At 57.1% G+C, this 26,772-nt stretch overlaps 2 protein-coding genes and 1 long non-coding RNA gene across 6 annotated transcripts in view; 2 read left to right on the top strand and 1 right to left on the bottom strand.

The window, feature by feature from the left end:
* Positions 1-2,589, top strand: part of MEAK7 (MTOR associated protein, eak-7 homolog) — a 73,193-nt gene extending 70,604 nt beyond the window's left edge. For all 3 annotated transcript variants that reach the window (XM_049622715.1, XM_049622716.1, XM_049622714.1), the window contains 2 exons: positions 1,133-1,312; positions 1,982-2,589. In XM_049622715.1, the coding sequence (XP_049478672.1) occupies positions 1,133-1,312; positions 1,982-2,095 (294 nt within the window). In that variant the 3' untranslated portion in view covers positions 2,096-2,589. The remainder of the gene's footprint in view (positions 1-1,132; positions 1,313-1,981) is intronic.
* Positions 2,590-2,640: 51 nt separating this feature from the next.
* On the top strand, positions 2,641-12,839 carry LOC125916484 (uncharacterized). Of its 2 annotated transcripts, none has more exons than XR_007455932.1 (3): positions 2,641-9,265; positions 12,069-12,411; positions 12,672-12,839. It is a non-coding gene; the product is annotated as an uncharacterized LOC125916484 (long non-coding RNA). The 2 variants fall into 2 exon arrangements; XR_007455931.1 differs by having other exon boundaries at positions 12,069-12,498.
* The window catches only part of ATP2C2 (ATPase secretory pathway Ca2+ transporting 2), a 61,922-nt gene continuing 47,432 nt past the window's right edge, over positions 12,283-26,772 (bottom strand). The window contains exons 14-27 of the mRNA XM_049622719.1: positions 26,569-26,670; positions 25,219-25,308; positions 22,389-22,490; positions 20,915-21,071; positions 20,044-20,214; positions 19,221-19,318; positions 19,077-19,127; positions 17,945-18,111; positions 16,583-16,651; positions 16,377-16,493; positions 14,942-15,089; positions 13,723-13,821; positions 13,425-13,566; positions 12,283-12,401 (exon numbers count right to left, since the gene is read on the bottom strand). Coding sequence (XP_049478676.1) covers positions 12,283-12,401; positions 13,425-13,566; positions 13,723-13,821; positions 14,942-15,089; positions 16,377-16,493; positions 16,583-16,651; positions 17,945-18,111; positions 19,077-19,127; positions 19,221-19,318; positions 20,044-20,214; positions 20,915-21,071; positions 22,389-22,490; positions 25,219-25,308; positions 26,569-26,670 — 1,632 coding nt within the window. The remainder of the gene's footprint in view (positions 12,402-13,424; positions 13,567-13,722; positions 13,822-14,941; positions 15,090-16,376; positions 16,494-16,582; positions 16,652-17,944; positions 18,112-19,076; positions 19,128-19,220; positions 19,319-20,043; positions 20,215-20,914; positions 21,072-22,388; positions 22,491-25,218; positions 25,309-26,568; positions 26,671-26,772) is intronic.

Below are 26,772 nucleotides of genomic sequence, written 5' to 3'. Positions count from 1 at the left end.
CTCGTTTTCCCGGGGTCAGCTGGCCGGCCTTGGCCTTTGTGGCTGGCCATGAGCTGGGGGAGGGGCACGCCCCGACCTGGGTCCTGCCCTGGACCCATCGGGCGTTGTCAGTGGGCGACTCACAAAACCGGGGCTCCCGTCAGGGTGAACACACCTACTATCTGCTCTGTGCTGCGGCCGGAGACTCAGCCACAGGACGAAGAGGATGGGGGTGAAGGCCAAGGGTGGGTGGGGGGAGTGGGAGCTGGGTCGGGTGCCCACCAACGGGCCCCCACCTGTACCTGTGAGCCAGCTTGGTTCGCGTGACAAACGGGTCCCCTGCCAGCTCCCCAGCCTGTCTCTTTTCTCTGCTTCTTAACACAAAGCAGCTTTCGGGAAACTCCAGCTCTGTGCTCGCGGGTCCACCTTGTCCCGACGGAGACGCCCCCGTGTTCCTTCCCAGGCTGCTGCAGGGCCCCCGCGGGGCCGCCTGAGGACCCTGGAAAGGGCAGTTGGGTGGTTTCCGGAGCAGCACCCAGTGGGTCCTCAGTAATCAGCCCGAGAGAGACGCAGCCCTGAGAGTCGGCAGCTCCTGCTGTGGTCTGTCGCTCAACTTCAGTCGCCGGCCACCAGGGGCGCCAGAGGGCGGAGGTGGTGGGGACGTCGGGGAAGCTCATCCGGGAGGCTGACGGGCAGTTCGGTCCCCCGGCTGAGCGTGACTGGGGGGGGGGGGGGGGCACCCGGTAGGCGACGGGCAGTGTCCCGGTCTGAGCGAGCCAGGCACCTGTCCGGGGGTCCGGACGCGGATTTTCCAACCTCGGGGTCCGTGCTGACCTCTCACCTCCTCCTTTCGCGGTTGGGGTCTCGGGGCCGTGGCCTCCGGTTTTGGGCCTGCTCTGCTGTCACTGGTGCCCCCGGCCAGCGCGGCCCCAGGAGGAGGCGCCGCGATGACCGTCTTAGCGGCTTGGGACGGGTGCCGGGATGCTGAAATTGCCGCGCTGTGTGTGTGTCTCGCAGTTAAAAAAAGGCGGAGGAAAACCGCATCCGCCTCTGAGCCTCTGAGCCGCCTGGTCTCCGTTTGGGGCTTAAGGCAGGTGCGGGCGGGGCGTCGGACGGAGGAGGCGCTGACGCTCGGCCCCCACCCCCCCCGCAGGGCATGGGCGGACAGCACAATTACTTTGGGCTGTGGGTTGATGTCGATTTCGGGAAAGGACACAGCAAGGCCAAGCCCAAGTGCACCACGTACCACAGCCCTCAGCTGTCCGCCCAGGAGGACTTCCGGTTTGAGAAGATGGAGGTGTGGGCAGTGAGCGAGGCGCCGGGCTCGCAGCAGGTGAGCGCGGGCCGTCGCTCCGCGTGTCGTGTCTCCGCGGGCCGTCTCTCCTCTCTCTGCGTCTCTGCTCTCTGCGTCATGTCTCTCCCCTCTCCACCTGTCGCATGTCGTGTCTCCGTGGGCCATCTCTCCTCTCTCCGCGTGTCGCCTGTCTCTCCGCGTCTCTGCTCTCTGCATGTCGCCTGTCGTCTCTCCGTGTGCTGTCTGTCCGCTCTCTGCGCGCCGCCCCTGTGCTCCTGCATCTGGAGGCGGTTTATCTGGAACTCATTCCCAGCGGCTGCTGCTGGACGGAGAGATGCCCGCGGGTGAAGGGCAGAGCTCGGAGTCCTGTCGGGCTCCGTGCGGTTTGGTAGAGGAAACCGGTTCTGGAACAGGTTCCTGCCCCAGGTGGGAACCCGGGCGGGTGCACAGCCCGTCTGCAAGATGAGGGGGCTCTGGGGTTCCTTCTCGTTCCGGGGTCCTGCGATGGGCCCTCTGCCCCTCATGACCCCCAACGATGGTTCCCAGGCTGGGGGGCACCTCACTGAGAGCGCCAGAGCCCCCACTGTGTTCTCCTTGTGGCCAACAGTGGGATACTGATCCTGCTGTCATGAGCTTGAAGTCAGCAGGACGTTCCTGCTTGTCCCCGGCTGTCGGGGAGACGCTCACCTCCCTTCCCTTCTTCCCAAGGCCCAGAGGAACAGGAGCATCCTGGCTGTGGACCCTGAGGCCCAGGCGCTGCTGGAGATCATCGGGCGCCCTCGCCACAGCCAAGGGCTCCAGGATGCCCCGGAGGATGAGTGAGGAGCCCCCCGGGCTCGGGCCTCCCCAGAGCTGGATCCCGGCTGCCCTGTGCAGGGCACAGCCTACAGACCCCTCCCTCTGTCGCACGTGCTCAAGTTCAACACAGAGCCATGCTGGTCACGTCCGGGACCACCCGGAACGCAGTAAAATTCCTTTGCTGCCGTATACGGATTGGTCAGTGCCTCTCCCAGAAGTCCCGAGGGCCAGCAACTTGGTCCTTGTGTTGTTTCTTGCCGAGGCAATCCGGGGACACAGACGCCGAGGCCTCTGCTGGAGTGGGCATTTGATGGGCACGTGCCTTCCTGCCGCGCAGGACGGGTTCCATGTGCCGAGGGCGCTTGGCCTCTGCTCAGGACCCTGCAGCCAAAACCGTGCCTTGATGTTGCATTTCAGCTGGTCAAGGGCAGAGGCATTGGGGTGTGGGTCTCCGCGCTTTTGGGGAGCAGCTTCCCCTGACATGAAATTTCTGTGTTGATAAAGCAGCACAAACAGTGTGCTGCGGCGGGGGGGGGGGGGGGGGGGGGGGGGGGGGGGGAAAAGGGCGGGGGGGGGGGGGGGGCAGGGAGAGCCAAAGACTCGGGAGAGAGCAGGTGTCCCCGTGCGACGGGTCCTCAGTGGTTTGCAACCGGGTTCCACATCCGCCCTTCTCAGCTGGTTTTAAAGGAGCCTGTGCCATGATCTACGGATCACTGCCGAGGTGTGGTTCTGTCACCGATTTAAACGTGGGCAGGGCGGAAGCCCCGCCACGTCCCGTCGCATAAACTGGTGGTGAGTCACTGGGAAGTACTGACCCAGGTTCCTGACCCTGGCACTGCCTCCTCGGTGTCGCCCCCTGGCCCAGAGCGGCTCCCAGAGGGGGGGTGACGGGCCATTCGATAGCAGGGACTCACTCTGAACCAACTCGAGTGACCCCGGCCGCTAACTGGGATCTAGGTCGGTGTCTGAGACGGGCTGGAGGAAACTAGCCTCACTGAGAAGTCCTTCCCCAAAGAGCTGTGTGCTCGTCTCCAGAACATGTATCTCTTCTTCGCCTCTCTCGCCGTAGGCTTTTCACCTTCTGCAGATCTGACGAAGAACGTGACCCCTTATGATCGACATCGCCGGATTCTAAGCCGTCGTCAAGTGAGCTGTGGGCATTTTTCAGCTTCTGCTTTTGCTGCCAGGAGGCTCCTCCAACTTTACACTCGGCAGTTACCCCCCGGCCGAGCAGAGGGCCTTGCAACCTAGCTTCCAGAAGGCACGCGCGTGTCCGGCCAGCGCGCAGAGGGACAGCGCTCTGCTGTCAGACTAAGTCTGACACAGACTTAGTCACTGCTGATTCTGCTTAAAAAAGCCGGCTTTTAATAAGCTTCTCTGGTACGTTGTGTGCTGTCCTCAGCTGCTGGGATCCCAGGCACAGGACATTAGGATCCTCAGATCTCTCTGTAGTAAGTTCTATTTGTTACCGTAAATCCAAAGAGTTAGGTAGGTCCTGCACCTTCAGTTTGTTGAGGAATTTGCTTTCACGGAAAGGAAACTAGGGGCGCCTGGGTGGCTCAGTCGGTCGGGCGTCCGACTTCAGCCCAGGTCACCATGTCAAGGTTCGTGGGTTCGAGCCCTGCGTCGGGCTCTGTGCCGACAGCTCGGAGCCTGGAGCCTGCTTCCGATTCTGTGTCTCCCCCTCTCTGCCCCTCCCCTACTCACGCTCTGTCTCTCTCAAAAAGGAACAAATATAAAAAACATTTTTTCTTGTCAGTGCAACTCCATGCCTCACTAATAACAGGTCTGTTGGTATCTGTACCTTAAATACCTTCACTGCTGCCTCTGTTTATGGCTGTCAGAGAGGGTCAGACTTGGTCGGCCCGCTTTCCTTCCTTGTGCTCATTCTCATCAGAGTTCAGATTACAGCCCAGGGTCTGTCTCCCAAGACGGCACCCTCACACGAGGAAGGGCGGGCGCCTCCGGGCGCTCGGCAGCCTGGGGTCGGGGGTGGGGAGGGCGTTCACCCTTCCGGTGACCTCTTTTGGTGCGAGGCTCTCTGCACACAGACCTGCTCTCTGCACACGCGCCACCGGGCCTGGGAAGCATGTGGTTTTAACGAATGAAGAGTTGGTTCCTTGGTGCAACAGGAATAAGAATTGGGGACCCGTGGTTTCCCCTTGAGTGAAGACCAATGAGGGCCCCAGAAGGTGCTCGAAGGAGGAGGCAAAAGCATGTCGTTTGTGGTGCGACCATGGCTACTGTTAGCTTTTTCCCCACCGCATTTCCTTTACTTAAAAAAATGGCCGGAGGTGTACACGGTAAGGAAGCTTGAAACACGCAGGCTTACATCTCCGTCCAGCTCTTTTCCTCCCCGGGAGGCAGAGCCACTCATGAGAAAACCACGAGGGGACTCCTTGCACACCCGGCGTAACTGTGTTTTCCATGACGGTGTGTCCCCCGCACTTAATTTTTTTTGGTGGAGATCACTTGAGTCTCCCCATCTGTGATTTTTGTCGGGAAGAAGAAACTGTTAGAAGTTGAATGGTTGGATCCAAAAAATGCCTCTTTAGAGGCTGACACATGAGCCAACCTCTTTTGAGGTTTTATAGCCCTGCCGTACGGGAGCACCTGTTTGCTGCGTTGGTGTGGACACTGTGTTAAAACTTCGTTTTCGTGGACCTGATCACGTCTCAGCTTTATTTTTTCAAAAGCCGTCTGTGTCCTGCCCTCCTGGTGTCCTAGGGTGTCGGTTTTCTTCTGAATGATGTGCAAGAGTGCTTTTTGGAACGAAGCAAAGTAGCTGGTGACTTGCATGCCAAGTATTTTTCTCCAGTTTGTCGGACTTGATTTTTCTATATGTGAATTTCGCATTTTGTCCCATTTGGCCAGCGTTTCCTCTGACGGCTTCTGAGATTAGTGGTATGCTTGGAAAGTTTTTTGCCCACTCTGTGATTTAAAAAAAAAAAAATCCTGTTTTCTGCTGCTGTCCCTCTGCTTTGCATTTTTCCTTCTAAATTTTTGATCCATTCAAAACGTATTTAAAGTTTTTTTTTTTTTTTTAATGTGTTATTTATTTTTGAGACAGAGGGAGAGCGTGAGCAGGGGAGGGGCAGAGAGAGAGGGAGACACAGACTCCGACACGGGCTCCAGGCTCCCAGCCATCAGCCCAGAGCCCGACGCGGGGCTCGAACCCACAGACCACGAGATCGTGACCTGAGCCAGAGCCGGATGCTTAACCGACTGAGCCACCCAGGCGCCCCCATTCAAAACGTATTTTCAACTGTACCTCTATCTTGTCCCAAAATAAATTCCAGTATCTTTTATATTAAGTGGTACATTTCTCTCCCACTGACTTAGAAGTTCTACTGTCTCTCTCATCACCTGAGTGTCTCTTTGAACTTGAGTCTCTACCTCATGCTTTAAGTCGTGGTGTTTTGTGATAAAAAATGCCAGAGCTGTTCCCCGATGACTTCCGGGTTTCTTTTGGAATGTTCCTCCCTATGCCTGCCTGTTGATTTTCTCCGACGGCTGGTAACCCTTCTAAAAAGTTTGATGGTTGCATGTTGGAGACCGCATCGAACGTAGATTGGCACAGGCAGGGCAGACATCTGGCGGATGTGGCTTCCTCCTGTCCCCGAGGATGGGAACATCGAAGTTTGCGATGTAGATTTTGTCGTTGGGATCGGCACTGTATATGGATTTTTTTTTTTCCTCCTGAGGATTGTTTAAACATAGGAAAGCCCTTGATCTTTCTACCTAGTTTTGTACCCCAGCTACCTTGCTGAATTCTTTGGTCTGGGGGTTTTGAACCTTGGGCCTCAGAATTCTCTAGAAAGCCTCCTGAGGTGCAGATGGCAGGGCTGGGGAGGGACCTGAGAGTGGGCCTTTGTAAGGAGTCCCCAGGGTTAGTGTTTTGGCCCCTGTGATTTCTTCTTTTTCCGTCCAGCCTTATTGAGATCTGACGGATACAGGAGTCTGTGCAAGTTTGCGAGGTAGGTACATACAGTGTGTTGAATGCAATTGTTAACGATTGTGTACCTGGAAATGAGGATAATTTCCCTACTCTGCACTTTCTAGGCCTTTTATTCTTTTAATTGTATCAGCAAATTCTTTAAGAACTTCAATAGCAGTGATAGGCCCTCACCATTCCTGACTTTGATGGAAATGCACCTGGTCTTTTACCGTGAAGCAGGGTGCTTTTCAGATACATTTCCACGTAAAGGAAGGATCCATCTGTATTTACATTAAAAGTTTCCGTCTAGATGGGGAATGTTATAAAAAGGTTTTCCCTCTTAAATAAGGAACCCAAATCAGTAGGGCTCCAGCTGCTGAGCAGTGTTTGTATTTATTTTTTCTTTAATTTTTTTAATGTTTTTATTTATTTTTGAGACAGAGAGAGACAGAGCATGAGCAGGGGAGGGGCAGAGAGAGAGGGAGACACAGAATCGAAAGCAGGCTCCAGGCTCTGGGCCATCAGCCCAGAGCCCGACGCGGGGCTCGAACTCAGGGACCGTGAGATCGTGACCTGAGCTGAAGTCGGACACTCAACCGACTAAGCCACCCAGGTGCCCCAAGCTGGTTTGTATTTAAACTGCCAAGCCTCGAATGTGTGAATTCAGTTGGACTGGGTTCAGTACTTGTGTGTTCAAATAGGTTAGTCTGGGGCGTCTGGGGGGCTCAGTCGGTTAAGAATAAAATCCATTCTGACAATTTTTTATATCCTGGTAAGTTTTTCATCTTATGCAAGTTTTCAAGTTAACTTACATACGTTTGACCAGTTACGTGAAATCTTTTGAGCTGTGGCTTTTTACTTCCATTTTTCCTACATTATGTTGTAGCAATTCTGTTTTTCTTTTAAATTAATTTTGCTTTTATAGTATCTCCTGCTGTTTGTTTCTTTTTCCAATTTGAGTTGATTGTTAAGTTCCTACATGAAGAATGGAAGTAAATGCGTATATAGAGGTATCACTTTTCTCTTTGAGCTCCGCCTTCTTTGGTAATACTGTATAGACTCTGATAGATGTGTTCTGTGTTCGTGGTTGGCTTCTAGATTTTGTTAAATCTTTATTTCTCTTAGAGAGAGACACACACAGGGGAGGGGCAGACAGAGGGAGACGCAGCATCCGAAGCAGGCTCCAGGCTCCGAGCCGTCAGCACAGGGCCCGACGCGGGGCTCGAACTCACGAACCGTGAGATTGTGACCTGAGCCGAAGTCGGAGGCTCAACCGACTGAGCACCCCCCCAGGCGCCCCCATACTCAGAGCTTTCCACTTGGAGCCAAGAGTTTAAAATTTTTTGTGGGCTGGAGAATTCTCCTACAAATGGGGCTGTTCACTTTCAGTTTTAATAAATAGTAATTAGGGGAGTCACCTATGTCCTGTCTACTTGGGATTGTGGTTTTAGTTGTGCCCTTTGCTGTGACCAGGTAGAGTCCCTGAATGAATTCCCTGTGTGTCTTCCTACATTTGCCGTAGGGCGCCCTGTGAGTGTGGATGTCGAGTTGCCGTGTGCCCGTTGGATTTTCAGTGGTGAATATATCTCGTTGAATTCCCTGCCCTGCCTTCCCTCATGCTTTTGGCCTCGATCTTAATCTTGCCTGCCGTTAATGATGTCACGCCGCTGTGTGTGTTGCTTGGAGTTTGCCTGGTATATTTTAGCTTGATTTTTCGGAGTCTTTTTTTTCTTATAAACTTTATTTTGACGTAACTTGAATCGACCTAGAGGCTGCAAAACTGGTGCTGAGAGTTCCTGGGCGCTCCTCTCCCAGCTTCGCCTAATGAAAACATCTTCCCTAATCAGAGCACAGCCACCCAAGCAGGACGCTGGCATCGGCACGACATTAGCAACGATGCATAGACCTTATTCGAATGCCGCCAGTTTTTCCAAAGCCCCTGCTTTCAGGCACACTCAAGGCTAGGGGCACAGTCTTCCAGATGGCAAAGTCTGCCCAAGCCTCCCGACACCCACTACGCGGTCCGAGGGCCCCCCAAGCCGCCCTCAGGTTGGACAGTTCGCTGAAGAGACAGAACTCACCGAAACCTGTTGGACTGTTGGTCAGGCTTGTTACGGGGGAGGATACACATCAGCGCCAGCCACGGGGTGGACCGGCAGTGTTCCAAGAACAGAGTTTCTGGTCGACCTCACTGAGCCCGATGGTGGTCTTGGGGACCCCTGCCATCAGTCCTGGGAAACTTGATCACGTGTAGAGATTGACGTGACCCTCGCTACAGTCAGGATCCAGAACTGTCCCATTTGCCTCCCAAACTCCTTCCTGCTCCCCCTCTTCCAGTCCCGCCCTCCTAACGCTGACGCCTGACAGCCTGTCATCCACTCTGTCACCTTAATTGTCACTTCGAGGATGTTAGGTAAATGGAACCGTACCATACGTCACCAGTAAGACGGGTTTCTGCCACTCGGCGTGATACCCAGGGGACCCACCCAGGATGCGACGTGGACGCTCCTGAGCCCTCCACTGTGGGGGGGCCGCTCGTCGGCCGAAGGAGGCGTGGGTGGTTGTAAGATGCGGCTCTTACGAGTGACGCTGCCGTGGGCACGAGGGTCTGTGCCTAGAGTGGCGAGGCTGGGTCACAGGCTAAGCGTGTGTTTGACCAGATGGGACGCCATCAGCCTGTTCTCCAGAGCGGCTGTGGTACCTCCCCGCCCTGCGACACGTCCGGGCACCGGTTGTCCCACATCCTTGCGCCCTCAGCGTCCTGGGCATGTTTTTAGCCGTTCGGAGAGGTGTGTTTACTGCCTCTATGCCCTCTTAAGAGCTTGTGCCCTTTTTCTGTTTTTTTTTGTTAAATTTAAATTTTTTTTTTTTTTAATTTTGGATCAGAGTCGATTGTTGGGTTTGTGATTTGAAAATACGTATTTTCCAGTCTTTTTTTTTTTTTTTTTTTAAATTCTCTCCACTAGTGACTTTCATGGGAAAAATGCTTTCACTTTTGGTGGAATCCAGTTAGTTTTTTTTCCTGGATTAAAACAACTTTTTTTTTTTTTAAATTCAAGCCTCATTTACCATGTTAGGTTAGTTGCAGGTATACAGCACAATGATTCAACAATTCTCTATATTTCTTGGAGTTCTTTAAGGTCTGTACCTAAATTTTTTTTTTTAATTCCAGTATAGTTGGATTGCAGAGTGATGTTAGTTGCAGGTGTACAAGACAGTGACTCAGCCCTTCTGTACGTCACCCCGTGTGTCTCATGGTAAGTCCTTACCCATAATCCCCTTCACCTGTTTCACCCATTTCCCCGCCCTCCCCTCCCTCCGGTGACATCAGTTTGTTCTCTGGAGTTAAGAGCCTGACTTTTGGTTTGTCTCTTTCGTTCTTTGTTCGTTCGTTTGTTTGGTTTTGACTGCACTTAGGCGTGAAATCATAGGACACGTGTCTTTGTCTGACTTATTTCACTTAGCGTTATACTCTCTAGGCACCCGTGTTGCTGCAAATGGCAAGATTTCATTCTTTTTATGGCTGAGTACTCTTCCAGTGTGTGTGTGTGTGTGTGTGTGTGTGTGTGTGTACCCCACATCTTGATCCATTCATCGACCAAAGGACATCGGGGCTGATTCGTATCTCAGCTATTGTAAATAATGCTGCAGTAAACATAGGGTTGCATATATCTTCTTGAATGAGCATTTTTGTTCTCTTTGGTTCCTCACAAAGTTAAAAACAGAATTACTGTGTGATCCAGTAATTCCCCTACAGGGTATTTTCTCAAATTTTCTTACCTTTTAGGGATGGTCTTGTGGGGTCATGTCTAAGAACTCTGCCTAACCCGGGATCCCAAGGATTCTTCTGCCCCGTTTTTCTGTTTTGGCCTGTGGCTCATGTTGAGTTCATTTGTGTGGCGGGCGTGAGGTCTGAGTCGAGGGTGGCTTTTCTCGGCCGCAGATGTCTGTCCCCACACCATTAGCTGAAATGACCATCTTTTCTTCATTAACTTGCTTCTGGATTGGTGTCAGAAGTCACAAGGTTTCTTTTTTGGGGGATCGGTTTTTTTTAATTTTTTTTTTTTTTCAACATTTTTTTAAATTTATTTTTGGGACAGAGAGAGACAGAGCATGAACGGGGGAGGGGCAGAGAGAGAGGGAGACACAGAATCGGAAACAGGCTCCAGGCTCCGAGCCATCAGCCCAGAGCCTGACGCGGGGCTCGAACTCACGGACCGCGAGATCGTGACCTGGCTGAATTCGGACGCTCAACCTACTGCGCCACCCAGGCGCCCCGGGGGATCGGTTTTAACTACATCCCTGTCCTCACACGTTCTAGGATTACTCGGGTTCCTGCCTTTTCAGTGCGTGTTAGTAGCTTGTGGTTTTCAAGGAACTGGTTCATTTCCTCTAACTTGTGAATTCACTGGAGGGGGCTCTCATGATAGACCCCCTCCGTTCCTAACAGAGGTCATGTGTGTCTCCCTTTGGTAAACCTTTAGCAAGACTGGCGATCTTATTGGTATTTTCAAAGAACGAGCTTTTGATTTCTATCCGCGTCCTTGACTTCACTGATCTCTGCTCTTTCCTCTGTGTGTTTTGGTGAATGTCCCTTTGCTGTTGATGGGTGGGTGTTTTACAAGTGGAAATCCGGCTAAGTCTTCTGTATTTTGATGAAAAGATGCCTGTATAGTCTGACGTATTCGTTGGACTTGATGGTTGGCGTTGTGTCTAGTTTTTAGTTGTTTCGCCTTAGCACTTGTTTATTTCATCTCTTAATTTGCAATCTACCTCGGGCTATCGTGGACGGTAGAAATAGGGGTGAAGGGTACTTTCTGATGTCGTAGTCTAAGTATCGGTCGGCCGGGGTGGGTCTTGATTATTTTTTAAGGGGAAGCACGTTGCTTGGATGCGTCCTGACTCAGAGTCGAGCTGTGCACAGGCTTGTGCGCGGGGCAGGTGTCGGCCTGTCTCTCTGAGGGGTCATCAAGGGTTGGCAGCTGCTGGGCAGGTACCATCCTTGTGCGAGTGGCCTCCCCCTCCAGGCAGCCCTCTCGATCATGTTTCTGCGGGCCCGGCACATGTGCGTGTCCCCATTTAGCTGTGGGGTCACGTGTGGGGGCTGCAGAGGACAGTGCAACCCAGGCCGTAAATCCTACTTCCAAGGAATCGGAACTCTGCCTGGCAGCTGCAGGGGTCCACTCTGACCTCCCTCACCCTGGCCTGGCCCAGACGGCCGGCCTCACAGCCACCGTGGCTGGTGTGAGGGTTATTTTGTGGGTCAATTTCGCCCGGCCGTGGGGCCAAACAGTAGTCTAGATGTTCCTGTGAGCTCTGTTTCTCGGGGGTGATTAACATTTATATCGGTAAACTTTGAAGAGAGCGGGTTGCCTTCAGAGGGCGGGTGAGCCTCATCCAGTCCCTTAAAGGCTTAAGAGAAGGGCCTGGGATCCCGGAGGAGGAGGGGAGCCCGTCTCTGCCTGGAGCTGCCCGGGAGACCCCGCCTCCCCGAACACAGGGGACGGGCCAGCCTGACAGTCGCGTGGGTCACTTTGTTAAAACAAGTCTCTATTCCCTCCCCCTCCTGTTGGTTGGGTTTTTCTGGAAAAGGCTAATAACTGGGGGGCGGGGTTACAGCCGTGGCCTCATTTCACGAAAGCTGGGGCTCCACGGCTGGGTCTGCGTGGCCGGTTCCTGCCCCCTGTGGGCTCTGCCATCTTGGAGCTGGGCGGACAGGCCTGTCATAAGACCAGCCCCGGGGGCTCACGCTCAGGGGGCTGGCAAGCACCCCGGTCCCGGTTCCAGAGGGAAAAGGCCAGGCCTTCGCCGAGGCCACCGGGGCGTGACTCTCTCTCGCCCCAGATGCGTGGGTCGTGAACGAACGGCTGTGTGGGGATCCCCCCGGGGCCACCCGTAGGAAAACCACTTACCAGGCGCCTGCAGAGCCCTTAACAAAAGGGTACAAAGCCCCCCACTTTACGGTCGAGGACACGAGGCCTCTTCCTCGTGCGGGAGCTGCTGTGGCACAAATACGTGGGCAGACGTGGTTAAGAAAAATCACTGTGATTTAATAAATAGCAAGGTGTTGCCGTGCAGTCTCCAGAGCTCAGCCGGAAAGGTTGGGGTGGACGCGGGCCCGGGCCCAGGCTTCCTGCCGGTTTCCCAAGAAGCAGATCAGGTGAGGGACCTACCGCACGGCGTCCTAAAAGCGTGCCTCGGGAGGGGGCCTGGGGGAGGGCCACAGTCACATAAAAATATAGATTATTGAGGGGTTGGACGCAGGCGGGGGCCGCTATGCATCTTCCTGGTGAACCTGGGCTTTCTCGGCTCTGGAACAGAACTTTTCGCATAGTTTGAGCAGCTCTGACAAAATGAACACCGATGAAGCCAGTGCGGTTAAAAGCAACAAGTCTGCAAAAAGGTGAAAAGAAGATGGGGGTCAGAGTGCACGGTGCCACCCTGAGGCTCCCTTCCCCACGTCTCGGCTTTGGTCGCAGAGAGCCCAGAGGTGAGGGGCGAGGACCCGGGAGCCGAGGACCAGGACTTCCCGTCCCGGGAGGGACGGATGTCCGTGCAGCTCCACAGGACCACCCCGTCCTTCCAGGGGGCTCGGGGCTGGGGTGGGGGTGCGCTACCCCCTCCGGCAGTAACAGGACCCTCCCCCATCCATCCTGAGGGCAGACACCCCCCACCCCGGCCTCGTGCTCCGAGCAGTCATGTCCAGCACCTCAGACTCGACCGTGTCATGACCTGTGGCCATGACCTACGCCAGCCTCCCCACCTGCTGGCTCCCACCACATAAGTGGCTCCGGTCACTGCTGTTGCTCGGGTACCCTCCTCCCCCACCCCTCCCCTCCTCCCCCCACCCCTCCCCTCCCCTCCTCCCACTTGTGTGCTCTGTTAGCTTCAGGCAAAGGCGGCCAGTCACCCCAGGCAGCTCACAAAGAAAAGGCTGGAATCGCGTCCGCCTGGGCGGGGAGGCAGGGGAGCCCCAGGATTCCACCCCGGGGCAGGTGCGTTCGGGGCCCTGGACGGCCGCGGTCATTGAATCATGTTGTGTTTAGCCCGAGCTGCTGGGTGGCCCGCTCCTGTCTTGGGGTCAGCGGGTGCCCAAGACCCACGAGCCCCCTGCCAGCGGGGGCAGAATGAGCCCGGACTGTGACCCGCCATGGTGCAGCCCCCCGGGCCTTGCTGCGTCGCTCTGAGCCGCCAGCCCTGGGACGGGGGGGGCCGGGAGGCCGTGTCCCCTTCTGCCCCCGGTGGAGGTGCCTCCTCCTCTGGTTCCCCGTGTACTCCACGACCCCATCACATCGCCCTCCCACCCCGTGCGGCCGGCCGGGCACACGTAGGGACTTCGCACCTGGAAAACCGCATGTCGGCGCCCAGGCGGCAGGTGCCGGCCTCTGCTGACCCCTCACGTCCCCGCCCACTCACCGAGGGCACCCAGGTTCTCCGTCTGGAAGATCTTCTGCAGGGGCGGGATGTAAATCACGGCCAGCTGGCCCAGAATGGAGCCCAGCGCCGAGTACAGGAACATGGGGTTCCGCAGAAAGCCGATCTCAAATATCAGCTTGGTCTGTGGGAGGAGAAGGGCACGTGTCAGCCGGGTCACAAGCCACGGCTCAGACGGCGATGCTTACAGAGGCCTACTCTGGCCGCGGCCGCACCATTCGTCACCGAGAGCGCGACTGGGTCCCGCCAGGAAGGGAGGGGAGGGCAGCCCAGGGCTCACCTGAGAGCGGCAGGTCAAGGCGTTGAAGAGGTCGAAGAACACAAAGCAGGTGAAGGTCATGGTCGTGGTACGCGGGGTGCTCGCCTTGTCTGCGGGGATCTGGAACAAAGAGGAGCACAGGGTGGGCGGGCCCCGGGAAGGGGGGGGGTGCTTCTCGTGATGATGAGCACGGAGGGAGCAGGAACTCGAGGGGCCCGGACGGCCCAGCAGAGAGCGGCTCCACTAGGAACTGACCACGACCGCCCCCTGGGCTGGAGTAAGAGGGGTGTCTCACGACCACCCCCCCCCCCCCCCCCCCCCGCCCCCCGAGCTGAAACCCTGCACAGGTAAAGGGAGCATCCCTTCCTGCAGCAGGTGCCATTGCCTCCCGGGACAGGACAGGACTATAGCTGCATCCACTGAGTGTCACGGACAGAGGACGCACACCCTCCCTGGTGCTGCTGTAGGGACCTGAGGCCGGTCTCCTCCCGGGCCTGGCCTGGAGCCAAGGTGAGAACCTTCCCTGCCTGAGGGGAGGCGGGTCCTTCCTGCCCGAGCTTGTCACTGTCCCAGGGTTCCCCGCAGACGCCCTGGCCGGGGTGGCGTGAGTTGGAGCCTGACTCCAGAGCCCCTGGGGGGCCCCCCACACTGAGGCCCACCGTGCTGGCACAGGACACGGGTGGCCACACCACCTTCCCGGGCAGGTGAGAACTGGGGAAAACGCAAGGTCCCTCCTCTGGGGGGCGGGGCTGGAGAAAAACAGAATCTGCGGTGGTCCCGTGTCCTGCCCCCACTTGCCTGGGTCTCCACCGAGAGCACCGCGTGTCAGCACGGGGGCCCCTGGAGCCGCCGAAAGGTGGCCCCTAAGCTCCCTCAAATAATCACCTCCAGGGAATAAGACGGACTTCCTTCTAATAGATTGCAAATTGTTTCCTGGTGACCATGGAAAGCAGCAGGGGCATCGGGTCCCTTTTAGAACAAAATGATTTCTTTTCCCTGCCCGGGGAAGGGTAGGGGGGGCCTCCTATCCTTCCGCCTTGTCCCACCTCTGCAAAGTCAGCTCCTGGTCCCCCGCCCCCCCCTCAGGGACAGCCCCCTGTATGTGCACCTGTCTCCCCAGTCAGAGCCGGAGCCCCAGGCGCCCGGGCGGGGACCATCCCCGGTGCTTGGTGCACAGCCGCTAGGCTCCCACCACAGGGGCTGAGCGAATACAGGCCGAGCCAGGGAGAACTTGCCCCACCTCTTTCCAGAAGATAAAGAGGGTCCCGCTGATGATGACAGCAGCCGACAGGAGGATTTTCAGGATCAGGGCTTTGCTGAGAATCGTGTCCTTGACGTTCCGCGGTGGCTGTCGGAGGGCGTCTTTGTCAACCGGCTCTACCCCCAGGCTGCTCGGAACAAGACAGGGGAACCTTGACATAAACCACGAGGACACTTAAAGTGCTGAAGCTGTACAGGCTCTCAGGTCAGCCCCGAAGACACAGCACAGAGGGCGCTTTGGCCAAGTGCCCCCAGGTCATTGGCAGGCGCTCGGTCCGGTCCCACTCTTAGGGGGGCTTCTCCGTCCTTGCTGGAAGCCCGCCCCTCACATCCTCTGCCCTCGCCCTAACCCCTTCCAAGGTCCCCCCCCCCCCCCCCCCCCGGCCTGGGCCCCCGGGGCAGCCACACACCCGTCCCTGAGCACGGCGGAGGAAAACCACCCCCCAGCCGACCACACCACCGTCCCGGAGCCACTCTGGGTCACCCCTCATGATCGCACAGCTTCCATCACAAGGGGACGCCCAGCAGGCTGGAGAAACGGGGTCCAGACGCCGCCCCCCAGGGACCCGCCTTCAGCCGACTGCGCAACAGCGGGACTGGGGTTAGACCAGCGGAAGACGGGACGCGGGCACCGAGGAGGAAGCCGGCTGCAGATAGGGCTGCGGCCAGCTTGCCTCCCGGCCCTGCTCCCAGCGTGTGAAGAGGGACCTCCCCCTGGGCCCGGAGGGACAAAGCGGGACTCCTGCCTTCAGCGGCGACAACTGTGATAATTCATGGTAACATATATGTATCACATTTATATCACACACACATATATAATCAACAACAGCACGTACTGTGTGCTCGAACCCAGTGCCTCGCTTGTTCCTGGACGTCTGGCTCCCCGACTCCGAAGGTGGTGCTTCCTCCTGCCCGTTCAGCTACCCTCACCCTCCCTTCTCACCCATCCACCCAGCAACTAACTCGCCGACCACCTACTGTGTGCCAAGCACCGTCCCGGGAGCTGGGAAATGCTACAAGGAACAAAAACCTTGCCATAGGGGAAACGGGTCATAATCAGATAAACAAGGACATACGTATTTTCTCCTCTAGGGACAAATAAAGCAGGGTAAGGAGGGAGAGCCCAGGGGCTGCTGTTAGAGCGATCACAGAGGACATCTCCCAAGTGGGGACGTGAAGAGAGGGACTGAGGCGTGGAGTCACCCAGGGAGCACATCCCCCCCTCCGCCGCCCGCCCCGGCTGCCCACGCAGGTGCTTCCCCCCATGCCCAGGGCATCCCGCTGGCAGTCTTCCCCACAGTGCGCCACACCGGCTTTGCAGGACTCCTGGGGACGGTGTCCCGTACTCGGTGCAAGGGACCCGAGGCGGCAGAGTGGGCGGGCGGCGGAACCTTGCGGACGGCCCGGCGCCTCACCTCTGCGCCGGTGGCCCGTCCATGATGATGTTGATCCACAGGATCTGCATGGCGTTGAGCGGGCTGGGCAGGTCGCACACGGTGGACAGAGTGATGAGGCTCAAGGCCGAGATGCTCCTGCGGGCACACACCGGGCACCGTCGATGGCTGCACGCCGGACGCACACGCAGCCCGACGGCCCTCGGAGACGCTGGCCTTGAACTTACGTGCTCAGCTGAAACCGCACGAAGTTTTTGATGTTATGAAAAATCCCCTTGCCTTCCTCCACCGCGTTCCTGCAAGAGGACAGAGCGTTTCTTCGCAGAGGGCCCGCTGGGAGCGTTCGGGCACCTCCGGCAGCCGTGGGAGGGAGCGATGGTGTCACCGGAGGTGGCCTCGCACACAGGCGCCCCTTCCCCTTCCCCCCGCTGGCGGCTCCAGGACAGAGAGGTACAGGAGGACGGTGGCCTGACCACCCGCCGCGGGGCCTGGGCCGCAGGCCATGATCACCCTCTGTACGAAGACCATAGATTATTCTCCTGCCTGAGCCCAGGGACCCCGCCCTCACCCGGGACTTGGGAAGCACTGAATGAATGCAACCCAGAGATGCATCTGGACGACAGGCACAGCAAGACGGATCAAACCTGCTAATTCGCCCCAGGGGTGTGGCATGGCGGGGAGAGAATTAGGAGGCTGAAAACTCCATCCTTGGTATTTTTAGAAAACTGTAGAAGTCCTTTAAAAACCTTGATCTTGAGTCACGAATGCAGAAAACTGCCTAATCCTTTTTTTTCCTGCTAACTTTTTTTTTTTTTTTTTTTGCAAAAAAACTAAAAATAAAAAGTTTTTTTTTAACAACCTCTTCGGGCTTTTTTTTTTTTTTTTTAACTAAGGGGGAAGGGGGCTAAGGATTCCTAGGGTGAGTCAATCCATTTACAAAGACAAGACTCCTCTGTAAAGTCAGAAATCGCACCCAACTTCAGTTTTTGCTCATTCAGAGTTCTGACAGCAGGCTTAAGAAAACTTCCGTGCCACCCCCAATTATTACAATGGATTTACGAGTAAAGGCTCGATTAGAATGGATTAAAATCAGAGCCAGAGGGAAGGCAAAGTTGTTAAGAAAACAGAGAAAAGGGAAACAAGAAACCAGGTGTTTTGCAATCTCGGGAGCTTGCCATCACGGGAGGGCCAACAATTCACAGACGCTCCTGCCCTGTCGCTCGTCGCTTTCAGCGCATGAAACCTACGCATCTGCACAAACACGGCCCTCCAGCCGCACATGCTCACTCTTAGCGTTTTCCACTTAACCCCACAATGTGAGCATTTCTCCGTCTTTAAAACGTTCCCCAAAACGTGATGTTTCGTGGCTTCGTGGCACTCCCGCCCTTGCTGTCGGCAGTTAGGGTGGCCTAGGATTTCCCCACAGACGGTGCTGCGGCCAACACATCGGAGCCCGCCTCTGTCTGTGCGCCTGACCCCGGCTCGCCCGTCGGATGCACCCTCAGGCCGTGAGGGGGGCATGTCCCGAGGGGGGCAGCTGGTCACCGCGGGCATTTCTGCCGCTGAAAACCAGCCATGGAGCCACTCACATGATGGCCGAGAAGTCATCATCCACCAGGATCACGTTGGCAGCCTCTTTGCTGACATCTGTCCCCGTCTGCCCCATGGCGATCCCGATGTCCGCAGACTTCAGGGCGACCGCGTCGTTCACCCCGTCCCCCGTCATGGCCACGACTGCCCCCGACTCCTGCAAAGCCTTTGGAAAGAGGAGGTGAGCGAAGGCTCATTCGTGTTCTCCAGTAACAAACAAAAGTCCACAACTTACCCCTGAAACCACGCAGTGCCCCATGGGATTAAGGTTTCTCTCAGGAATAGCTTGCATGGAGGTTTCCTCCCAGAACTAAAGCCCCCCAAACAGCACGAAGAATAAAACAGCACAGAGCCAAAGAACACCTTTTCTTTCTCTCTTTTTTAAAATTTATTTGGAGAGAGAGCGAGAGCGCGTGCGTGCAAGCAAGGGAGGGGCAGAGAGAGAGGGAGACAGAGGATCCAAAGCGGGCTCTGTGCTGACGGCACAGCCCGATGTGGGGCTCGACCTCCTGAACCGTGAGATCACGACCTAAGCTGAAGCTGGATGCTTAAGCGACCGAGCCACCCAGGCGCCCCAAGAGCTCATTTTCAAAGCGCTCCCGGCGGGGGAGACCCAGCGCACCGGCAGCGCCCTCCCCCGGACACAGGCAGAAAATCACGTCCAGTCTCCACCGGGCACCCGCCGTGTGCCAGGTGCTACGCCAAGAGCCGCACGGCCCGGCCTCCTGGAATCCTCTCACTAGCCTTGTGAGTTGGCTGACGTCATCCGGTTTACAGACTGGGAAACTGTAAACCACCCCGGTTTACAGACTGGGAAACTGAGGCCTGGAGTTCGGTAAGAAGAATAATGCCAGAGCGCTCGACTAACAGAGGCTCCCTGCTTTTTAGTTTGCCCTCCGCACCACCCGATTCCTGCTCCTGCTTTTGCTGTACGTGGCCAAGGACAGCCCGTTCTCCCCTCCCCGGGGGCTGGGCAAAGGCCCCGCCTGGTGCAGCCGTCCCGGGCCTAGAGAAAGAAGCACGGCTTGAGGACGGCCGACGCTCCTGCCAGCGCGGACCCGGGACCTCCCCCCGGGGGCAGAGCCACCGCCCTGGACTGACCCCAACGGACGCATGAGGCACACAGCTTACCTTTATGATCTTGAGCTTGTGCTTTGGGCTGGTCCTGAAGAAGACAGAAACCTGGACGCAGAGGCGGAGAAGAGTCCGTGAACTTGGGGCTGAAACTCCCCCCCCCCCGGCCCCGCCCCGCCGAGCCCCCCGGGAGGACCCCACCTTCCCGACACAGCCAGCCAGCTCGTCCTGCCCTGTGCTCTCCACCTCCTCCCCGGACATGGCCTTCAGCTTCCCGTTGCACAGGCCAATAGTCCTTCCTGCGAGGTGCGGAGAGCCTGCTCTGAGGGCCCGCTCCCGCCCCTCACTCCCCCTGCCTGACATCAGGCCCCGCCTGGGCCGCAGACCGCGACCACAGCGGAGCCGCGACGGCTACCCACCCCCACCCCACCAAGCACCTGCTACGCGACACGATCCCAATTCCATCCACAGAACTAAGGCCTTATTGTCCCTGCTTTAACGATGAGGAAACGGAGGGGAGTGACCTCCCCCAGGTCCCAGAGCTGCCGAGCGGCGATGCTGGGACCTGACGTGGTTTTGTCTGATTCTAGAGTCTGATTTTTTCACAGCGCCGGGTGCCCTGAGACAGAGCAGGGAGAACCAATCACGTGAATAAGAAGAACGAGAAGGGGTGGGGGGTGGGGGGTGGCCGGCCCCCTGTGGGAGAAGAGCCCGGAGGCCACGGTGGTTCAGTGACCCTCCCGGGGCACACAGAACCAGACCAGAACCCGGACACGGGCAGATGCTGTCTGGGAAGAGGCGGTGAGGTCACGGCTGAGACGCCCGCGGCCGGCTCTGCCCCCTTCGGGGCACCTGCCGACACTTTAGAGACAACCGTCTGTCGGAGGGGGGGGGGGGGGCGCCGGCCCGTGAACCTCAGGGTCTCTGCGAGCTCACAGCAGGTGGGTGGGGGCGGGTTAACCCGCAGGAGCGGCCCCGTGGGAGGGGACCCCTCCCCGCCCGGCGCCCACTGCGCCCCACTCACCTATAGCAGAGGCGGTCTCCAGGGCATCTCCCGTTATCATCGTCACGGACACGCCCGACTGGCGGAGAACCTGCACCGCTTCCTTCACGCCGGCCCTCGGAGGGTCGATGATTCCGACGAGACCCAGAAAAGTCAGCCTCCCCAGCTCGGGTCCGGAAGCCAGGGCCAGCACTGAGGAGACACCGAGAGCCGTGGGAGGTCCCCCACGGGCCCCAGGGGTGGGAGGACTCTGTCTGTGAGCTCGTCCCGGCCTTGACTCTGTTTCGGTGCGTGTACCATTGGTACAGGTGCCAGGGCTGCGGGAGCCAAGCCTCCCTTTCCCCAGGCTCCCCTCCCCACCCTGCCAGGCTCTGTCCCAGCCTCGCCTCGCCTCGCCCCCTTATCAGCAAGCTGCTAGCCATTTACAACGTCTGTTTCCCGCAGGGAAAACCCGAGGCAACTGACACCCGGCCCCAGGCTTCTCACTTTCCCCAGAGGGAACCCACGGGTTCCAGAGCGCTTCTCTGAGAACGGACAGGCACTGTGGGAAACCCAAGTTTCCAGCTCATCGGGGAAGGCGGCGTCCCCGATGCAGGAGACTGGAAACGGCCGAGGAATGAAATGTCTGCCTCGGTGCGAAAGAGCTTTGGGTTTTCCAGACCGTGGGCGACGAGCAGGACGACCAATCGGGAAAATCAGCGTTTCTGGGGCGCCTCAGTCACGCGTCGGGAAACCCACAGGCGCCGCGTCTGGACTAACGGGTGTCACATGGTGGCAGAGGTGGGCCGGGGGCGGGGGGGGGGGCCCCCCTCTCTGCCTTTCACGTGACCACTGACCCGGAAGGTCAATGCTGCACGCTTAAAGCGCGGCGCTGGGGACGAGAGGTACCAACCCCGCAGGCCGAGCGACCCCATCCTCTTTTCCTCCTGCTGGCACGAGGCTGTCTGCTGGGGCATCAGTGGCAGGGAGAGGCCTCCGTTGTTGTACGAGGTACAGTAATTAATCACCTCTTCGAAGGCTCCCTTCATGAAGTAAACGTCTTCCTGGTCCTTGGGAAAGAAGAAAAGGAAAACGGCTGCCGTCATTGGGTCGGCTCCTTGGAGAACTTTGATCCGCAGCCTCTCTGTGCATCAGGTGCCCTGTTAATGTCACCGAGAGCATCCCATACGTGTCATCAGCCACACCCCAGCCACTGTTAGGCCTTTACGTGTGTGACTGACTGCGGGACGTCCGTTTCCACTGGGACTGTCGCCTCCCGAGGGCAGGTCCCCTTTCTGTTTTGTTCACCCCTGCACGGGGCTCATCGAGCCCCGAACCGTTCTCCTGTGTATTCGTTAAGCTCGGTCTCCTGCGGGTGGTAAGCTCCACGCGGAAGGCGCCGTGACAGCCCGGGTCACACTGTCCCCGGCATTAGCATGGCACCTGAAAGCTCACGGCGGGCGGGGGGACGAGCTTGTGTGAACCGATACGGAAAGATGCCTGAGACATCACTGAAAGGGGAGAGAGCAGATTACAAACCCCACACACAGCGCGACCTAGTTTTAAAACTACCACCCCGTACGTCGCTCTGTGCATCTTCAGGACCTCAAAGGTCCCATCCCAGACCGTGGAGGGGGGCTGCCTTGGGTCGGGAGACACGAAGGGCGGGATTATACAGCACTTCCGTTTTTAAGTCACGTTTCTAGAATTTATTTCAGTGAGAATATATTACCAGGGTCTTTGGGGAGAAAAAAAGATGTGAAGGTGAGCGCAAGGGTGTATCTGTGTGCACGCACATATGATGCGTGAGCCTGCCGTTCACACCATCTGGGGTGGGTGCTGGGATGCGCCTCCTGCTCCCCCGCAGGGCTGAAGGGCTGTCCCCACCTGGTGACGATCTGAGGCACTCATACGTGTAAAGAACTCAGCACCAGGATGTTAAGAAGGGACCTCCAAGTTAGCAAGAGGGTTTGCCGCTAACAGTGGGAGCCCACGTCAAAATTCCCCGCACGCACAGGTGACTACCGGCTCCCGCTCCCGAGATTTCGGACTCAGGGGTTCCGGGTGGAGCCTGAGAATCTGCATTTTGTTTTAAATTCTGTTTTCAATTTTTAAAAAATTGACATCCAGAGAAGCTGCATTTTTAACCGATTCCCCGGGGGATGCTGCTGGTCTGGGAAGCCCGCCTTGAGAACCACCGTTTCAGACAAAAATCTCGGCAGGAGACGCCGAATGATCAAAGGTCTGAGTGCCATCAGCCGGACGGTCCTGTATTTGACCCTCCGTGGAAGGAGCTGGGGGCGCTCGGCTTTCCTCCTCGACACCTGTATTCTGCTTCCTTCGGGGTGCAGGGGAGAGGGTGGGAAGGGGCAGAGAAGAAAACTCACCGCCGTCTTGGGGCTGCATTTCACTGCCATCCACCTCTGCTCCGAGCTGAACGGAATCTCCTTTTTTCTCACGTAGGAATCCTTAACATCAGCTAAGCCCATCTAGGAAAAGCAAATGCCACGCTTCTCGTGAGTCATCCTGAGCCAGCCTCGTTGCAAAGCTCAGGCCGCCTCCGTTATTCATTCGTCAAACCATTTCTGGCAGGTAAGGAATCCCAGCATTTAGCTCACAGAGGAAGTCCATTTGCTTTCAAAAGTCCCACCCAGGAAAAAAAAAAAAAAAAAGTCTCATCTCTTGTTCCAGGGGTGCCAGCTGGTCCTGGCGACTGCTTCTGGCCAACACGTGCTCAGAAACAAAAGCCCGTGGGCTCCCCTCCAGGAGGAATGTTCCAGACTCAAAGAGGTAGCAGTTTCCCCCCAAAGAAGCCCTGCTTAGTGGGGTGGGTTGCTGTCACAGCCCGGGGTCCTTGCCAGGCCTGACATTCGCGGACCGTTCTCGGGCCAGTTACTTGACATCTCTGAGCCTCAGTTTCCCCAGCTCTATACCAGTCCCAACCCATGCATCCCACGCCCCCCCCCCCCCCCGCCTCAACAGGAGAAAATGGGTTCTGAGGAGGCAAAAATCTACTCCTTTATCCATACAGTACCCGGACAGAGAGTCTATCTGTGGGATTAAATCTCATGGGGATTGATCAGGAAGAAAAAAAATGCCCGAAAAGGCTCTTCGGGAAAGTCTTGTGAATGACCCTGCATTCCTCCAAAAGACGGGTCGACGTCCTAACCTCTCAGTGTCTGCGAACGTGGTCTTGTTTGGAAACTGGGTCTCGGGGGGTGGAACCAAGTTAAGATGAGGTCATTAGCGTGTGTCCAGATCCGATAAGACGGGTGGTCCTTGGACGAAGGGGACAGGGCCACGTGAAGACGTGTCCGTGAGCCAAGGAGCATGTGGCACGACTGATCACAGGTGGAGGGGAGGGGACCAGGGCGCTGCCCACACCTTCCTTTCAGACCTCCAGCTTCGGGAACCGTGACAGAGTAAATTCCTGCTGTTTCAGGCGCCCAGGTGGCGGTCCTTTATTTCAGCCACTCCGGGGAAACCAGCAAGGGCGTGACAGTGGAGAATGGTTCAGAACCACTGACCTCGACCCTGAGACGGGTTTGAGGACAGACATGATAAACATAGAGCGCCGAGCACCGAGCCTGCCACACGGTCACGGGAGGCACTTCATACATGTCAGCTGTCACCAGGCTCCCCTACTGGTTCCGGCCCACGGAAGAGTAAATCGTGACCCGTAAAGGAGAGGGAGTTCTGGAACATCGGTCCTCTCTGGGCTGCACGGGAGGCAGGCGGCGGGAGCAGGGGTGGAGACCGCACACCGGGGTTCTCTCCTGCTGGGACAGTCAGGCCACTGTCCCCGTCCCGGACGGGAGCCTGTGGTTGAACAGGGCCAGCTGGGGACCTTTCAGAAGAGGCAGTAAGGTCTAGTCGGTATGACTGTCATCCTGGAAAGAGTTTTCTTCCCTGATTGTAACAGTTTCTTAACATAGCTTGTTTACAGTTAGAGGAACTTTCTAAGTTTATTTATTTTGAGAGAGAGACAGACACAGAGACGGTAGGGGAGAGGCAGAGAGAGAGAGGGAGAGAGAGAATCCCAAGCAGGCTCTGCGCTGTTGGCACAGAGCCTGATGCAGGGCTCGAACTCATGACCTGAGCCTAAATTAAAAGTCGTCTGCTTAACCCACTGAGCCACTCAGGTGTCCCTACAGTTATTTTTTAAAATATTTATCTTTGAGAGAGAGAGAGGAAGACACTGCGTAAGCGTGGGAGGGACAGAGAGAGACGGAGACACAGAATCCGAAGCGGGCTCCAGGAGCTGTCAGCACAGAGCCCGACGCTGGGTTCGAACTCACGGACGGTGAGATCACGACCTGAGCCGAAGTCGGATGCTTAACCGACTGAGCCACCCAGGCACCCCTACAGGGACTTATTCAGAGGGTGACTCTTCTCCCCCTCCTCAATCCAACCTTGCAGCACTGTCTGCCTGAACCCGGCAGAGATGGGTAGCTGGGTCTTGGGCTGGGGGAGGGACAGGGGAACAGACAGACGGCAAAGCCGTCCTGGGGGCCTGGATGAGCGAGGGAAGGGAAGTAAACCTGAAGGGAGAGCCCAAGGCAGCCGTGGGAGGAAGGACAGAGGGGCCCCAGCACCAGAGGCAGCAGGAGGAAGGGGCAGAGGGGCTGAGGAGGACGCGGGGGTCAGCTGGTGCAGGACAGGCACCCCGAGGTGGGCCTGGGTCCCTCTGGGGAGGGGTGTGATCAGACCTCCCGTTTGTGCCCAAGGTGGAGCAGGTACCCGGCCCACCCACCGCCCACCCCTCAACATCCGGGGCAGCAGCTCCCCGCCTAGCTCTGGGCACAGAATGGGGGCATTTCTGCAAAGTCACAGACTCAGGGTCTGACCACGGAGCCCTGCGATCCGTCAAATGCACTAAAAGGAAGGGGTCTTCCTGCACGGGACCTCGGGGGCCACCAGATGGGTCATTCCTCTGTCTCCCCAGCACCTCCGTGGGGTCTGAGCCACGGGATGCCCCAGGATTCTTGTGGGATGGTCGGGAAGGGTTAGAGGCCTGCAGAATGTTCCAGAAGCACACAGCATCTCAGAGCCCATCTCCTCCACCAGCCGGCGACAGCCTAAGGATGTTCGGGGCCACTCTCTCCATTGTTACTAAGCTTCTCCACTCCTCATTTGCTCAGACGGGCGCCCGAATTCCGCCCCTCTTTCAGCCCCCAGCAGAAGCCCTCCCGGTGTAGACCATCAAAGGGTCCCTACCTTCATTGCCAGGGCGATCAGGGCACCTTCCGTGGGCTGTCCCATCACGGCGTTTTTTCTGATGATGGCGTTGTTGGCCACACAGCCTGCCTGAAAGGCGGGATTTTGGAAGATCTGCAGTTAACTCTTGGGAGCTGGCACCCCTCGGGGTCCTGGGCTCACTCAGGCATGTGAAAAAGCCACACGCGGCAGGCTTGACCCATTTGGGGGGCGAGGGCCGGGGTGGGCGTGAGGGGCAAGACGTGCTCTTTAAAATACATCCCAGTCCCTGCTCTTCAAAATAAACACAGTGAACATTTACTGACTCTGCTGAACCCTGGCTGTCACAGGCCGGATGGTGGGGAAGGTGGGGCGATAAGAGTGGCCCCTGATGGGCACGGGGTTCCTGCTTGGGGTGACAGTGTCCTGAAATTAGACGTGGCAGTGGCTGCACAACTCTGTGAAGGTGCTAAAACCATTGAACCGTATGCTTAATTTGAAGCAGGGAATTCTGGGGCGCCTGGGTGGCTCAGTGGGTTGAGCGTCCGACTTCGGCTCAGGTCATGATCCAATGGCTTGTGGGTTCGAGCCCCGCGTCGGGCTCTGTGCTGACAGCTCGGAACCCGGAGCCTGCTTCGGATTCTGTGTCTCCCTCTCTCTCCGCCCCTCCCCCACTTGTGCTCTGTCTCTCTCTGTCTCTCAAAAATAAATAAATATAAAAAAAAATTTTTTAAGGGGAGAATTTTGGGGTACAGGCCCGTCACTCTCAATTTAAAAAGACAACGAAAATAACAGAAGGAAACACACGACACGCGCGTGGGGGTGAATCCCAGCTCCCTCCCTCCTGGGCACGCACATCACCTCTCTGAGCCTGTTTCTTAACCTGCGCACTGAGATCACAGGACGGGCCTCGGCCTCGACGGGGTGCTGGGATAGTTAAGTGGCACCAGTGAGGCGGGACCTTCACAGCTCACGACAAATTCTAGAAGACAGCAGCTCAGTTCACACCTCGGAGGGCACCGGGTGTGTGGGAGGCGTGAGTCCGGCTAATACAACTCGTGTCGACAATTAAACAGGCTCATCGTCCGGCGTTCAGTGAACACCCACCCTCTGCAGGCACCTCTTTAAAGCCTGTCCAGCAGGCAGGGAGGAGTAGGGAGGGCTCCAGCTCTCTCTTACTTCCGGTGTTCCCACCTCTTTCTGGGCCCCTGTGACACCTGACCCCTGGCGGGGGCGGGGCGGGAGGCCCAATGGTCGCCAACAACTGGTTGGTCCAGCCACCGGGAGCCATCGATTGTTCCTCCCTTCTGAGAGAATAACCGTCAGCTCCTTTTAAATGTCTGTTTCCACCCGAGGCGCTTTGACACTCACCTCCACTAATTTCCCCACCGAGATGTTGTTAAACTCCTTCACGACCTCCTTTGAGGGTAACAGACACACAGTCCCTTTGCCGTTATAGCCAACTCCGCTGACCTGCAGGGCAAAGCCGCAGAGAGGATGTCACCACGTGTCAGTAATACACGCCCCCGGTTGTCCCCTCATCTCTTTTCTGGGAGACCCACCCCAAGGACACAA

This window comes from Panthera uncia (assembly GCF_023721935.1).
Source record: "Panthera uncia isolate 11264 chromosome E2 unlocalized genomic scaffold, Puncia_PCG_1.0 HiC_scaffold_20, whole genome shotgun sequence".
NCBI classification, from domain to species: Eukaryota; Metazoa; Chordata; class Mammalia; order Carnivora; family Felidae; genus Panthera; species Panthera uncia.
Note: the sequence above shows the minus strand (reverse complement) of the source record. Positions and strands in the feature narration are given on the sequence as shown.